A 15874-nucleotide genomic window follows, 5' to 3' on the forward strand; every position below is an offset into this window, starting at 1 on the left:
CATATTTATACAGGATTTTTAAGTGTACATTTTTTTCTACTGTTTTGGGGAAAAATGCTTATAAATGCAAACTTGCCTAAACACGTGTACATTATGTTCCATAGGAGCGTTTTTTGTGCTGCATTTTTCTGTTGCCCAGTGTGCATGGACCCTTAAAAAAACCTGTTATGCAGAAAAACACGTAGGTTGCCATTATCCCTTTAAAGATGCTAGCTGACTGGCTGTTATGCTGATGATTTGCATGAGTTATCAACCCAGAATATGTATAGAGGCCAAAAATTCAGACCAACAGCAGTTTTCATGCTTATATAATAGGTATACTTAAAGTGGTTCTAGAGCCTAAATATTTTCTACCTTAATGCATCCCTTGCATTAAGGTAAAAAATGTTTAGGCTTCAGTTTTGCCCCCCACCCTGTCTTTTATTTACCTGAGCCCTCATTTCATCCAACGCTGTGCATGTCTGCATCTCTTCTCTCCCCTCACTTCCATGTCTCACTGGCTTTGCTGGGGCACTGCATCCCGTTGCTGTCAATCAAAGCCAGTGAGGAGAGAGTGGTGGTGGTGGTGGTGGGGGGGGGCTGAGTCCTGCTGTGTCAATGGACGCAGCAGAGGGGCTCAGGAGTGATCATGGCTTCCCAAGGGAGCACTCGACAGGGGAGGAGCCAGAAGTGCTGGCGGGGTCCCCAAGAAGAGGCGGTTCGGGGCCTCTCTTTGCAATTCTAGTGTACAGGGCAGGTAAGTATAGAGATGTTTGTTATTTTATATTTTATATCACTTTAAGCTCTAACTCATGCTAAATCCTTAATGTCACTGTAGTAAATGCTATCTGCAACCCACTTTATTCAGAAAGCAAGCTGTATAGAATTTTTGCAAAACAATTGGAAAACTGCAGACCTCCAGGTAGGGTGTGACCCTTGTCCCTTTGAGAAGTCTATGCTCTCTCTGTCCTGTACTATGCAGTCACACAGAGTTCTGGCATATTGCCATTATCTGTCCTCTGCTTAACAGGGCAGGTTAAAAAAAAGGGGGTACCCAACCTGCAGTGTGCTCTTGTGGATCTCCAGATTTCCAAAGATTTAGCAAACGGCCATATTTCTTGATCCAGGTATCCTTGACATAACAGAATGTGGACCGTAGCTGCTAGTTATAATGAATCACTTTTTTCTACCTGGATCTTCAGCAGCGCTAAATTACTCTAGCCACAGCTTCACAGGCCTCACGCCACCAATTCAAAACTAAATTCCTTAGGCTCAATTTACAAAGCTTTAATAGAAAGGTAAATGTCTATTTTAGCCATGTGAATGTGATCTAAAATTACATCACTTTCATTTTATAACATCAGCACTTTAACAGCAATACAATCAATGGCCATTTTTGGCAATCCAATATAAATCTCCTTTTGTCTTGTGAGCGTTGTCTGTCTGCTGGCCATCTCCTTCAAGAACTGGTTTATGACAGTAAGAAAAGGCTCTTCATATGGGTTCTAGATGTAACAAAATTCTGCAAAATAGATCCAGTGGTAGTGGTAAGTTGCACTTAGTACCATATTCAATAGCCACTGGATCTATAACTGATGAACCAAGGTAAACCTACTTCATGACTGCAATTAATGTAGGACAACACCCTGGTAATTTAATAGTCACACATGCAAATACAAAAACAGGTGATAATATCAATCTGAAGACTTTTTTCAAACCAGAGCATTGATGCTACCTGATGGACTAAAGTTCCCGTACTTAGAAAGTATTACTTGTAGGTGCTTTTTCTCTTTACAGCTGGAGGCCTGCCCATACAAGTGGTGTGTGTAAAAAAACTTACCTTTGAAAACATCTGATGCACACAGTCTAAAAGGTTTATCTGTGGACCGCTGTGGGGCTTTAAATGAATCTGCATAGGAGAATAAAACCAATTAGCTTTCACATAATACACAATGATCAATAGAACAAACCTAATGCCAGTGTACTGTACTTTTATGTTTTTATTTACAATAATACTATTCACGGTCTAGAGAAAAAGTAGCCTACAAGTATTCTCTGAAAACAAGGAGGATTGTTAAAGCTCAACTACAAGATCACTCCATACCTACAATATAACTTAAAATACTTCAATTGGACTTCTTCAATTTAGTAAGTTCAAGAGCAATAGATGATGGCTACTATGGGTTTCTGGGATTTGTAAATTGGCACTCCTCAAATAACCCTTGCTAAAAAAAAAAAAAAAATTTAAGACAAGTTGAGGAATAGTAACATCTTTTACTACTCTATGACCTTTACTAGCACGTGCAGCAGTGTCCATACAATCGCTGCTTCCCCATAGAGTAATATAGGCTGCCTACATGTAGCTCCATATGCTTAAGGAAATGGCTCATTTACGCTCTACAGCCCATAGTGTGCACGCGCATGAGACCAAAAGAGCCAGTAACATGGACATGAGTTCACAGAGAATTCTCCGATAAACTATAAGGCTAACATCCTCCTAAGAATGAAGCACCTGGCTGTCACAATAAAGCCCTGTACACACGGTCCAAATATCGGCCAGTTCAACAGAAACCTGCCGTAATTCGGCCCGTGTGTACACCATCCTTGCTGGCTTCTGTGAAAAGAGTATGCTGGAAAACCAGCATCTGATCAGCACTGGCAGTGCTGACTGGTGTGTTCTGGGGAGGGCAGTCCTCCTGTCAGAACACAATAGCTCAGAGAGGAGATCGCTGTACTAACATTGCATAATTAGCACAGTGGCTCCTCTCAAGCGCCTCCGTTTGTTACGTGCAGCCCGCTGGGTTTAACAAAAAAAAAAAACTGATAGTGTATGTATACCTAACATAAGAATGGAGGAGAAATCTACTATGGAACACACACAGCACTAAAAACCTGACACAAGCCTTGGCAAGAGATTCTCTTTAAAGATGCTTCTATATAGAGCTTTCATGGTGAAGAAAAAACATAAAAGGCATACAAAAAGTCTGCCACTCTCACATATCAGTCATGGAGGTACAAAGGAAGGCATTTATAAACATTTGCTGCACCAGGCAATGCTAAATGGGAGCAACGAGACAATTTTAAACAAACTTGAGACAGACTTATAGTATATTATTTAGGCAGTTTTTGTCATGAATTCCTCCCTTAGCTGCTCACAAGTAGCACTTCGACAGTATAAAACCTGACCCTGATCTGTGCAAATCTGGTTCAGCTGGCTGGCCAGATTACAGGCTCAGGGGTCACAAATGCACATAAAACTACTGCATAGAATCTGCTGTCAGGCAGCCTGATTTTCTTCCACATTAGTCCCTAATTTGCTTAAATGCCCCTTTGAGGTTCTTACCAATTTGGTCAATAAGGCACGGTCCTTTATACCAGCTTGTCAGATCAGGTATTTGACTACATTTGGCCAGATTTTCTCCACTGAGCCCACTGGTAGGAACGTAAAATACATCACTGTCCTAAATAGGCAGAAAAGGATTAGTGTTCCTACTGCACTTATTATTTCAAAGAGACAAAAATTTGTTGGTATCAATGTTTTATATCAATGCAAATCCAGTTAGTGTAAAACAATATATGACTGACTATATACTGAAAGCAATTGCAAAAGAAGGACATTTCCTATTTTAAGTACTGAACTAATTACAAAGTCAGTTACAGAATATCAACCACAGTTTATGCATACAACACTAAACATTAAGATGAAAGCTGTGACCATTTTTACAATACATAATTTTTCTATATGTGATCTCCGTTTTATTTATAGGCTCTCTTTCTTCTGACTTTTCACTTCCACATAATTTACCTGGCCAAAAACAAGACCTTTCAATAACAATCCTTAATTCCACTATCTAGTAATCTGTTCGTTCTTATTTGACTAAAACAACCCACACACATCAAATGAGTGTTTCCCAATTCAGCAGCTTTTGGCTTGTCTATTGGGGTTAAGGCAATGCCCACCTGACAGCCAATCTGGAAGAAAAATAAAAAAAACACTCAGGCAAGACAAAAAACTGTGGCAATGGTAAAGCTGACTAACAGATATGACTGTGGGTGCTCAGTTGATGTTTGCCTGGCTAACGGCCCTTATACAAGATGTGCCCAGGCAACTGTACATTGTACAGCTTGTTGGTAATCAAGCCAGACTGACAAACACTGCATGGATAACAAAAAAAAACTTCATAAGTAAAGCCTGGTTTGCCTTATGATAAATAATTCTAGAGTAAGGGGGGTTAGTAAGCATTCTTGAATTTATAATTATGATGAATGCTAGAGGAAGTATACACTGCACAGATCTTGTACAGAGCAAGTTTATTAATTCAACACAGAATACAGAAAATGTTATGTATATTCTTTGAACAGAAATGTAGAACGCAGCAGAGAAAAAAGTGTGGGGAAAAAAATGTATGTATGTCAATAAGAATACCTGCGAGGGAAAAACTCAATGTACGTTGGTAGGAATGAAGTGTTGGTGTATTTTATTCATATATTAAAGGGCATGTATACCCTAACAATTAATTTATCTTATTGCCCCTTTAACCACCAGAAGACCAGACCTTTTACTGACACTTTTTGTTTACAAGTAAAAATCTGAATTTTTAGCTAGATTATTACTTAGAAGCCCAAATATTATGTATATATTTTTAGCAGAGGCCCTAGAGAATAAAATGGTGGGTTTTGCAATTTTTAATGTCACAAAAAATTTGTGCAGCGGTTTTTCAAAAGCAGTTTTTTTTTTAGAAAAAATACTTCAGTAAAATAAATGTAATAAATTTGAATACACACAAACACAATAGCACATTTTTTGATAAAATATCAAAGAGGCTGCTACGCCAAGTAAATAGATACCCAACATATCATGCTTTAAAATTTCATACACTCGTGAAATGGTGACAAATGACGGTATTTAAAACCTCCATAGGTGCCGCTTTAAAAGCCTTTACAGGTTACCAGTTTAGAGTTACAGAGGAGTTCTGGTGCTAGAATTATTGCTCCTGCTCTGACATTCGTGGCAATAGCACACACGTGTGGTGCGATCGTAATTTACGTATACGTGCAGGATCAACGTGTGCGATCACCTTTGCCCACAAGCATGGGGAGGGGCGCCTCAAATTTTTTTTACATTTTATCCTTTAATTTTTTGTTTCTTTACATTTTTTTTTATTACTTTTATTGCTGTTGCAGGGAATGTAAAAATCCCCTGTAAAAGCAATTGGCAGTAACAGGTACTCTTTATGGAGAGATATGGGGTCTATTAGACCCCAGATGTCTCCTCTGCCCTTAAAAGTATCTAACACCACCAATTTAAATGGTACAGTTTACATCAGGGGAAACGGAATTGACAATAATCCTTGTTGCTTCTGGTTTCCTAGATCATAGAGCCCATTGGGGACCTTCTGTTCCTTGACAAGCTCTATGTTAAGCCAGTGGAACTGCTGGCTTCATTCCGGGTTCACTTGTGAGACAGTAGAGTCCAGAGAGGCGCAGGCTGGGGGGGGTTTGAGGGCTTCTGCCACCCGTAAAAGCTATCCAGCGGCTATTTAGCCACTAGGATGGCTTTTACATAAAAGCCGATCACCTCTTAAAAAAATAATACCGGGAAAATGCCTGCAACTGCAGGCATCAGCCCGGTATAACCACTTAAAGTCAAATAGGTACATGTATGCGATTTGGTGGCAAGTGGTTTAAATGCGTTAAACATACTATTGAAAGAGTTTTGTTATATCAGCAAACAATCAAGAAATGGGGACTACTGTAGAGCTACACGAAGGACTTTATTCCCAAAGCTACCATCAGATGAAGCCAGAAAATACATCTGGTAGACCTTAGAGAACCTGTGAAGAGACGACCAGGTGGTAGCCTTGCAAATCTGGGAAACAGCTGCTTGATGAAATGTCCAAGAAGCACTCACATATCTAGTAGTGAGCACCTGTACAGGAAAGGGTGGAAACTGATCCTTAAAACCATAAGTTTGCATGATCAACTACATGAGTCACTTAGGGATGGGTAAGTTAAGGAGACAAAGCATCCTTACGGTGCCTATCCAGAATTTTAAAAAAAGGCAATCGGTCTTCTTAAAGAAAGCAATAGCCACGAGATGGACTTGCGCAGCCTGAACCCCATCCAGACAATGGAGAAAAAGGGAGGGATGAGAGAACAATATCCTTGTTGAGGTGAAAGGGGGAAACTACCTTAGGCCAGGAGGAAGTTTTGAGATTCTACACCAATCTGTCCCTATACAAAACCAGAAAGGGTTCTTTGCAGGATAAGGGTGCCAGTTTAGATACTAGCCTCATAGAAGTGATGGATTAAATAAATACCATTTTTTTGGGGTGAGATTAGAGAGAGGAATGCCACTAATGGGTTCAAACAGCAGTTTCTGAAGAGAAGAAAGAAATAGTTTCAGATACCACAGATTTACTGAGAAACTCCCTTTATAGGTCTTAACCAAGGAGTGAGAGGCCATTGGTCCCTGAAATAAGTATAGGCAGAAAACTGACTTTTGATAGTGCTGAGAGCCAAATGCTGGTCTAGACCTAGTTGCAGGAAGGAGAGGATTTATTCCACAGAGAAACCTTTGGGTGGAATCCCGGAAACACACCAATTGATGTATGCCTTTAATGCCTGGTGATTGATCTTGTGTAAAGTAGACTGCCTATTTTTTAGAATTGTAAGAATCACACACTCAGACCCTCAAACCTTTACAACCTGGGCTTCGACTACTGTTGAAGTCAGTGATCCTGAAGGATGATGGAACTGAAGATCTGGCTGAGCACATTAACCACTTCCCTACCCGCGTATAGACATATGACGTCCACAGATGGGATCTCCCATCCTGGGTGGACGTCATATGACGGCCTCGGGTTCCCGGCCACCTAGGGGGCGCGCGCGCACCCGCCGCGTTGCTCGGACCCGGTGCGTGTACCCGCGATTGCCCGTTAACCGGGCCGGACCGTGGACCTGTGTGTGTAAACACACAGATCCACATCCTGTCAGGTGAGAGGAGAGCGATCTGTGTTCCCAGTACAGCGGAACACTGATCGGTCTCCTCCCCTTGTACGTCCCCGCCCCCTACAGTTAGAAGCATTCCCTGGGAAACACATTTAACCCCTTGTGTCCCCCTAGTGGTTAACCCCTTCACTGCCTGTCACATTGACACAGTAATCAATGCAATTTTATAGCATTGATCGCTGTATAAATGTGAATGGTCCCAAAAATGTGTTAAAAGTGTCCGATGTGTCCGCCATAATGTCGCAGTCAGGAAAAAAAAAAAATCGCAAATCGCCGCTATTACTAGTAAAAAAAATAAATAAATAATTTTTTTTTAAAAATGCCATAAATCTATCCTGTATTTTATAGACGCTATAACTTTTGCGCAAACCAATCAATATACGCTTATTGCGATTTTTTTTACCAAAAATATGTAGAAGAATACGTATCGGCCGAAACTGAGGAAAAAATTTGTTTTTAAAAAAAAAAAAAATTGGGATATTTATTATAGCAAAAAGTAAAAAATATTGTGTTTTTTTCAAAATTGTCGCTCTTCTTTTGTTTATAGCGTAAAAAATAAAAACCGCAGAGGTGATCAAATACCACCAAAAGAAAGCTCTATTTGTGGGAAAAAAAGGATGTCAATTTTGTTTGGGTACGACCGCACAATTGTCGTTTAAAGTGCGACAGCGCTGAAAACTAAAAATTGGTCTGGGAAGGAAGGGGGTGAAAATGCCCTGTATTGAACCGTTGAGTGTCAGCTAGAGGTCTTACCAGGTCGGCATACTACTTCATACTTTATCCACTAGGGCCAGTCTGGAGCAAATAGGACCACTGAAATGCCCTTCAACCTGATCCTGTGAAGCAGACAAGGAAGAAGTTTCGGAGGGTGGGGAGTAGAAGCATAAATCAGATTCCATGGAGCAACCAAAGCATCTACTAACTAGAGGATCCCTGTACCTAGAGACATTCAGAGCTTTGAGATCCAAAATGGGCTGGATGCTCCTTTGGGTTTTTGAATGGTGAACAGGTTGGAGTAAAATCCTTGAAACTGTTTTGCCACTAAGAACTAAAGAAATGATTAGTTGAGTGGTGACACAGGAAGGTTGGGTGTGAGAAACTGTGGTGGGGAAAGGAGCAAAACAGCACAAAGTGTCCACCAGCTTGGAGGGTTGCGACATGGAGGATGGGGGGCAGAGAAACAAAAGGGAGGTTTCCTAACAGATAAAAAGGAGAAGACTTTCTGAGAAATATATAATGCACAGGTACCATTGCATGATGCAAAGACACGCCAGTAGTGTCTTTGATAATGATTTTAAGATTAGATCCAAAGAAATTAAATGTTGCACCTTGAAGAAGGTCAAACACTTCTTGGATGTGGGTTTCGCAGTCCAGTAAATTGTTCTACACATGTGTACTTTCATAAAAACCATGCGACAGATAAACCTGGAAGCCTACAGCAGACCATCACAACTGAAGTATAAAGCTACAGCCATTTGCTCCATGTGTCCTATAATCAAGGGATCAACCACAGTAGTGGTAACATCTCTTTTAAAGCGTATTTCCACTTCTGTAGTCAAATTTGAGAAACCCCACTGTATGTTTGTTATGTGCTCCCAGTCACACAGCATAGGAAAAAAAGTTGGTTTTTTTTAAATATTTCCTGCCCTTTCAATGTTTCAAGGAGAAGGTATGATACTGACTGCAAGCATTTCAAAGTGAGTTCAGGTAGATCTGTCCTAATAGCCCGGCTGGGACTTCCAAACAAATTTAAATGAAGTATTATCACAATTAGGATACAAAAGTGGAAATACGATAAGGGAGAGTAGGGCCCACCAGCGAGAAGAGAGTTCTAAAGAGGGATTTTAATGACTTATCAGTTAGGTCCTTAAGGACAGCTGCCTCCTAAAGTGCTTGCAAAACCCAAACAGATGGTAGTAGGTGAGGATGGCTGGAGGGAACTATTAGCAAGCATCAGGAATGGATTGAAGATCGATGTTCTATGTGATTCTTTGCAAGCAGATGCAGAGGTGGGGAGTGAATTCCTCAATGGTAATATGACAGGATAGGCCGCTCATGTCTAATACTCCACCCAGCAGATGAGGTCTCCACTCAGTCCCACAGCATTAACTCTTTTTGTAGCAAAAATGGTGGGAAATTAGGACTTTGTCCAGCATTCTATGTAACTGTGGTAGCTTCCGGTGCTTGTCTTGACTGACTTACTCACAAAGTGAGTCTACAGGGACAGAGATTGTTTTCTTAGAGGTTATACTGGCTGTCATTATAGAGTCTGTCAATGCTATAGACAGGCATGTGAAAGACTGCCTTGTTGTAGTGGTCTGTCTCCCAAAGTGGAGACCCATGCTAAAATGTGAGTTATGCAAGAGAGAAACCCTGTTATCTTACATGCAGAGCTGTGAAAATATACCACCCTTGTCTCTGGCCTGATGCTCTCTGGCTATGCACTATGAAACAAATTTCACATATTACCAAGAAATGCCCAGATGTGGATAGGATAGCAGCTTCCCTGCACAGGTTTGTGTATAAATATGTGGGAAGAGGGGTTGTGTGTTGCCTGTATGAACACCATCATATTACCAATGGTATGTCAGGACAATTTTACTCTATTACCCACTAAACTCCCCCATATCGATCTTTGAAATGACCTGTGGGTATATCATATGGGAAAAAAACAAACATGACCAAGTCAGGATCCCACACTCATGTAGTCTGTGCTCTGTAGATCAAAAGTATACGTTAGTTGACAAACGTAAATAAATGTTCATGCTACCTTAAATCCAGCTTGTTTCAGAAAGTGCCCAAGCTTACTAGTAACTTCCCGAAATCGATCTTGTTGCCAGTTAACCTACAGGTAATATAAGAAAGCTTGTAACAGGGTGGAACAAAAAGCTGCAGGGACTAGTGAAAGTGTGGTAAAAACAATGCAAATTTGTTTACAGAAAAAGCATACTCTGTACACAAATTCCCATAAATGAGCAATGAATTATGACAGATGTGACATAACACAAATGGAGCATCTGAATTTTCAATTTGACAAATGTCTCCAAAGTAGTCCGCGACTGTAAAGTATAACTTCAGCCAAGCTGCTGAAATATAGACACATGAGGTGGTTCAAGTGACAAAATATGTGTGACTTAGCCACTCTTGTGATTCACACACACCTGCCACTGCCTGTACTTTTGTGGCTTCCTGTTTTCTCCCCACAACCAGCAAAGAAACTAGACCATGTATGAAAATCAGCACAGTGGTGAGATCTTCCCTGTGCTCCCCCTATCTGGTAAGCCTGAATGGACACCTTTCCCGCCAGAACCAAAAACATTAGGATTACTACTCCTGTATAAACTGCCTTCAACTGACTGATTTACAACACAGCCATATTGCTTCTGAAATATGGATCAAGGTCACCTAAGTCAGAATAAGACTGCAAAAAAAACAAAAAATGACAATGTGTTAAGCAGGTGTCAATCTACAGCCATATTAACCTCTTAGACCCCTTTCACACTACTGGACCAGTCAGGTCCGCCTGTCAGTTTTTCAGGCTGACCCAATCGGAACCTCCAGAAACCTTTATGGAGCAGCAGGTGTAAATGGACATGTGTCCATTTACACCTACCGACATCCGACCTATCTGCTAAAAACAGACAAGTAGGGTTCCCCATCCGTCTAGACCAGTGGACTCCAAACTGTGGCCTCAGGGCCGGATGCGTCCTTTTGCTTGTCTTTAACAGGCCCTTGATACGATGATACTATTCCACCCACTTTCACCAACAATGAGGCATAATTCCTATCACTGACACAAAATAATGGGGCACTATTCCTCCCCCTAATATCAAAAGTTGGGGCACTGTTTACTCCCACTGATGTCGGGACAATTTCTAGCCTCACTGGTCACAGTCCGGCCCTCCTAAAGTCCGAAGGACAGTAAACTGGCCCTGTGTTTAGAAATTTTGGAGACGCCTGGTCTAGCAAATTGGATCGAATGGCAGTTAGGTGTAAACGGACAGGCAGTTTGTCCCATTCTGATGTTTTGGAATAAATAACGCTCCATAGCGTCAAACACAGTGAAGAGATTCTGTACTCACAAAAATGGAAATACTAAAGCTGGGTACACACTGTCAATGCCAGCGGGCTAATCAAAAGAAAACAGACAGATTCTTGCATCCATACAAGCGATGTGGATGCAAAAATCCCCTGCTAGGACATTTTATTCTGACAGTGGGGACTCTCTGCTGTCAGAATAGACTGATAGTGCTGAAGTCAATCGGCTGCACGCTGCTGATCGAACAGGGTTTTCCAGCATCTAACAATCGGCTTCTGTTAAACCAGGAGGGCTATGCACACACAAACTGAAAATTGCCCTGTTCCTGCTGAACTGTCTAAATTTCAATCTGTGTGCACCCAGCTTTAAGTATGTTCAAAGAACTTCAGGATAACCTCCATTTACCGGGCATTAAAACTATGGCTACTGATGCAAACAAGTCATAGCCTTACTGAGTAAGGCATATACACATGGTTTTTCATAGAAAGGGAATAATCCAGCAAACTTGATTAATAAATAGAAGACAATGTACCTGATCCATTTTATTGACTGCGACTGCAAGCTGAGTTACACCAAGAGAGCGGACCAGCAGTGCATGCTCACGTGTCTGTCCACCAGCTTCGAAGCCTGCTTCAAATTCCCCACGGCTGGCATCTACAACCAAAGCGGCCACATCAGCCTAAAAAACAGGAAACCGTCTATACACAAAGAAACATTATGGAAAATGCAGGTTTATATGTAATAATACTAACCTAGCAATCCAAAAGAGTGACTACATGCAAACTGACAAAAAAAATTAAAAACATAAAGAGAACTAAAACTTATTTTTAAATTGTCCATTAATCAAAATAACAACAAATGACAATGATAGAAAACAGAAACATGGCTTTTCAAAGTAGAAGTCTAACAAGTTTGTGCTTTTAGTTTTAAAAATAGTAGTGAATAGTTAAACTTCTACCAGGTTAAAAAAAAAAAAAAAAAGTTACACTTCTAGGTAAATACATGTCTCTGATAATAAAAACAGACAGAACTCACTTGAGCAGCACCTGTAATCATGTTTGGGATAAAATCCTTGTGCCCCGGAGCATCCATTAAAGTAATAACTTTGGACTTTGTTTCAAATTTGGTCATGCCTACATCCATAGTCACTCCTCTACAATAAGGAAATAAATTGCTGGATTATGTACATCGAACAGCAGAAAAAAATATAAAATTCAAATGTATTGCTGATGAGGTACACAGATGAACCGCCCCTTTCTGTGTGCCAAACACTGCGCTTATGGGATAAGCCCCTCACTCTAAGCAGCTGCTTAAAACTACAAACTCATGTGATATAAAATAAATGATACACTATATAATTGCCCTCACCAATAGTGTGATCAAATAGCAGCGCTAAAAACCTAAAACAAATTATTATTTTTTTGTGATTGCTCAATGTGATACCTAAAAATAGCAATGTGTGCCCCAAACAAATGAACCAAAAATTGTTTCTAATAAACATCCATCGTGCAGTCCATTTGTGTAATAATCTAAAATCAGAAAGTTCAATATATAAAGTCCAAAATATAAGTGATAACGTAGTGAAATAATGGTGACAATATCAAAAGTATGATCTTCAGTGATGATATCTTCCACCACACCGCTGTGAATGTGACTTCCACTCCCCTTCAGCGAGCAAACTCACCAGCTTTTTTTGCCTTATACTCTCGTGTTCGGCTTGCAGGCTTTTCCCACACAGTAGGGGCAAAGTGATAACCTCCAATCAATTTCCATGTAGTTAACCGCAGTATATAAGCAAATGCTCTCTCCACATGAAAAAAAGGAAAAGCGAACCAATGGTGCAGTAACGTAACACACTTTAATATAAAATAACACTCTCCTTCACCATAAAACTCACATTTTCCAATTTTCAATAACGCAAATAAGCACAGCAAACATGGTCATCACCAACAGCACTTCAAACGGTAACCCGGACATATGGTGGTCACGGCGGACCCAGGTGATTTGGTGAATGCAGACACTCTCACCCGTTCCCTGGAGCTTCCCGTAGCCACTTCCCCGCTCACTCGTATGGCGCCGTGGCTATACGGCAATTGAGGAAGCTTGACGTAGGACGCTGTGACAGGCGGCGCCATACGAGTGAGCGGGGAAGTGGCTACGGGAAGCTCCAGGGAACGGGTGAGAGTGTCTGCATTCACCAAATCACCTGGGTCCGCCGTGACCACCATATGTCCGGGTTACCGTTTGAAGTGCTGTTGGTGATGACCATGTTTGCTGTGCTTATTTGCGTTATTGAAAATTGGAAAATGTGAGTTTTATGGTGAAGGAGAGTGTTATTTTATATTAAAGTGTGTTACGTTACTGCACCATTGGTTCGCTTTTCCTTTTTTTCATGTGGAGAGAGCATTTGCTTATATACTGCGGTTAACTACATGGAAATTGATTGGAGGTTATCACTTTGCCCCTACTGTGTGGGAAAAGCCTGCAAGCCGAACACGAGAGTGTAAGGCAAAAAAAGCTGGTGAGTTTGCTCGCTGAAGGGGAGTGGAAGTCACATTCACAGCGGTGTGGTGGAAGATATCATCACTGAAGATCATACTTTTGATATTGTCACCATTATTTCACTACGTTATCACTTATATTTTGGACTTTATATATTGAACTTTCTGATTTTAGATTATTACACAAATGGACTGCACGATGGATGTTTATTAGAAACAATTTTTGGTTCATTTGTTTGGGGCACACATTGCTATTTTTAGGTATCACATTGAGCAATCACAAAAAAATAATAATTTGTTTTAGGTTTTTAGCGCTGCTATTTGATCACACTATTGGTGAGGGCAATTATATAGTGTATCATTTATTTTATATAAAATTCAAATGCCAATGAATGTTGTTTAGGAGATACAGTATTTATAAATCAGGGAATAGCTTCATACCCCAATAAACAAAACCAGAAATATGCAAATTACTTTCCACAAACTGGTGAGAGGGACCTATGGATTCTAGAAGTTTTTAAATAACCAGCTATTTATGACAAGCCACTAATTTCAGAAAAAAATACCTTTGCCTCTCTTCGCCCGTCTCATCAAGCACCCAAGCATATGCAAAAGAAGCTTTTCCTGCTTTCTTAGACTCTTGCTCATATTTGTGCATGGTTCGTTTATTCACATGTCCCAAGAGATATAATAGGTGACCCATAAGTGTGCTTTTCCCAGCATCAACATGGCCTGATTACAAAAGCAAAAAGATTAAAAAAATGTATTATCTCTTGTGCAGTAGAAGCTACAATTCAAACACCAATGAAGGTTCATTTTCTCATTAGGAATTTTTTTTTTTTTTTGCCATTTAAATGGATTTTTTCAATAGAGTTTTTAAGCATATGTAGCATGTGTCTCCTGTCTAAAACTGGCTAAAGAAAACCAGTCATAATAAAAACATTGAAACCACCACTGCTAACCTCTTCTCTTTAAAGTGCTAGTTGCCTAGTTTTCCTGTTCAGCTGCTTGCATCCAATACGAATAATATTTATGGATCTGGAACCAAGAAAGCAAATATGGAGTTCGGACTGCTCTGACTTTCTTGACCTGGGTCAGTAGCTCCAAAGCCAGAGAATACCAGGCAATCCGTATTTTCACCAAAGGCAGCTCCACTACTCTAAAGAAAGGCTTAAAGTAATCCTAAAGAAATACACAGTTAAAGACCAAGCTTATGTAAATAAAAAAATAAAAAACATGAAACATAAATAAAGCAAGCACAAGGGAAATTACCTGCCTTCAATGTGATGTGCCTCTTGTACTGTTCTCCTGTAGTAGAAATCCTCCTTCTCCGATGTCCACCCCCTGCCCCATCCACTTTCGCTGCAGTAGGGATTATTAGAACTAAGGTCCCTTTCATATGGGTTGGACTCTTGGCTGCAATCCGATTGCTCAGCAGGTCATCTATCTGCTGATCCATGCTGAGCAGGCGGATAACAGGTCTGTGCCCGCTCTGCTTATGTAAACATTTAAACCCGCCGCTCCATAGGAGAAGAATGATATAACTTTTAAACTGCATATACTGTAAAATCAACATATATTATATTCAGACCAAATGATGATTTTGACACTTAAAAGCGGAAGTAAACCCATCCATTAAACAGTTTCATTTCTGGCAGGTCCCGGAAATATAATACTACTATTGGTTGTGCTCTTAACCAAACTGTCAAGCCATCCAATGGCTGGTGTCTAAACTGATCACATGTGCAGCATCATGGCAGTTGTATATAAAACAGAGGCAAAGATGGCAGCTTCCTTGGCTGAAAACAAAAGCGGGGTTTACTTACACTTTAAGGTTTCACTGAAGGTAACCTTTGATTATGCATTTTATCATCATATGTCTAGGTTTGTGACAGGTTTATATTAAGGAAATATATTTAAACCAGCCATTTTCATCCAGAGTTTCATGGAACCCTAGGGTTCCCCCAGAAGTTGCTAGGGGTTTACTTGAGCTATTGCTAACAGACCTCTTATTTGATAGTGCCTGTCTAGTTCCAGAGCCAGCACCACTTGGCAGAGCCAGCTGTAGGATAGCAATGAGTTTTTTGGTTGCAAAAGTTGCATTCTGACCATCACTTTAAGGGAATTCTTCCTACTTGCCACCAATTTAGGAAGCAATTGTCCCACTGACCTCCAATTAATTGGTTTTAGCAGGGGTTCCCTGAGACCTGAAGATAATTTCAAGGGTTCCTCAGGGATTGGGAAAGGCTGCTTTAAACACCTTTTAATGTAGCAATGAATATGGGCTTTTGCAAGAAAACAAAACAATGTCTTATGAATAACACTAACTCAGAACAGCAAGGTG

General features: G+C 40.4%; 1 protein-coding gene across 1 annotated transcript in view; it reads right to left on the minus strand.

Moving 5' to 3' along the window:
• The window catches only part of HBS1L (HBS1 like translational GTPase), a 214779-nt gene that overhangs the window by 40109 nt on the left and 158796 nt on the right, over nt 1-15874 (minus strand). Inside the window, exons 7-12 of the mRNA XM_073627318.1 lie at nt 14097-14262; nt 12065-12182; nt 11562-11708; nt 9761-9835; nt 3323-3440; nt 1820-1888 (exon numbers count right to left, since the gene is read on the minus strand). Coding sequence (XP_073483419.1) covers nt 1820-1888; nt 3323-3440; nt 9761-9835; nt 11562-11708; nt 12065-12182; nt 14097-14262 — 693 coding nt within the window. The remainder of the gene's footprint in view (nt 1-1819; nt 1889-3322; nt 3441-9760; nt 9836-11561; nt 11709-12064; nt 12183-14096; nt 14263-15874) is intronic.

Source organism: Aquarana catesbeiana, linkage group LG04 (assembly GCF_042186555.1).
Source record: "Aquarana catesbeiana isolate 2022-GZ linkage group LG04, ASM4218655v1, whole genome shotgun sequence".
NCBI classification, from domain to species: Eukaryota; Metazoa; Chordata; class Amphibia; order Anura; family Ranidae; genus Aquarana; species Aquarana catesbeiana.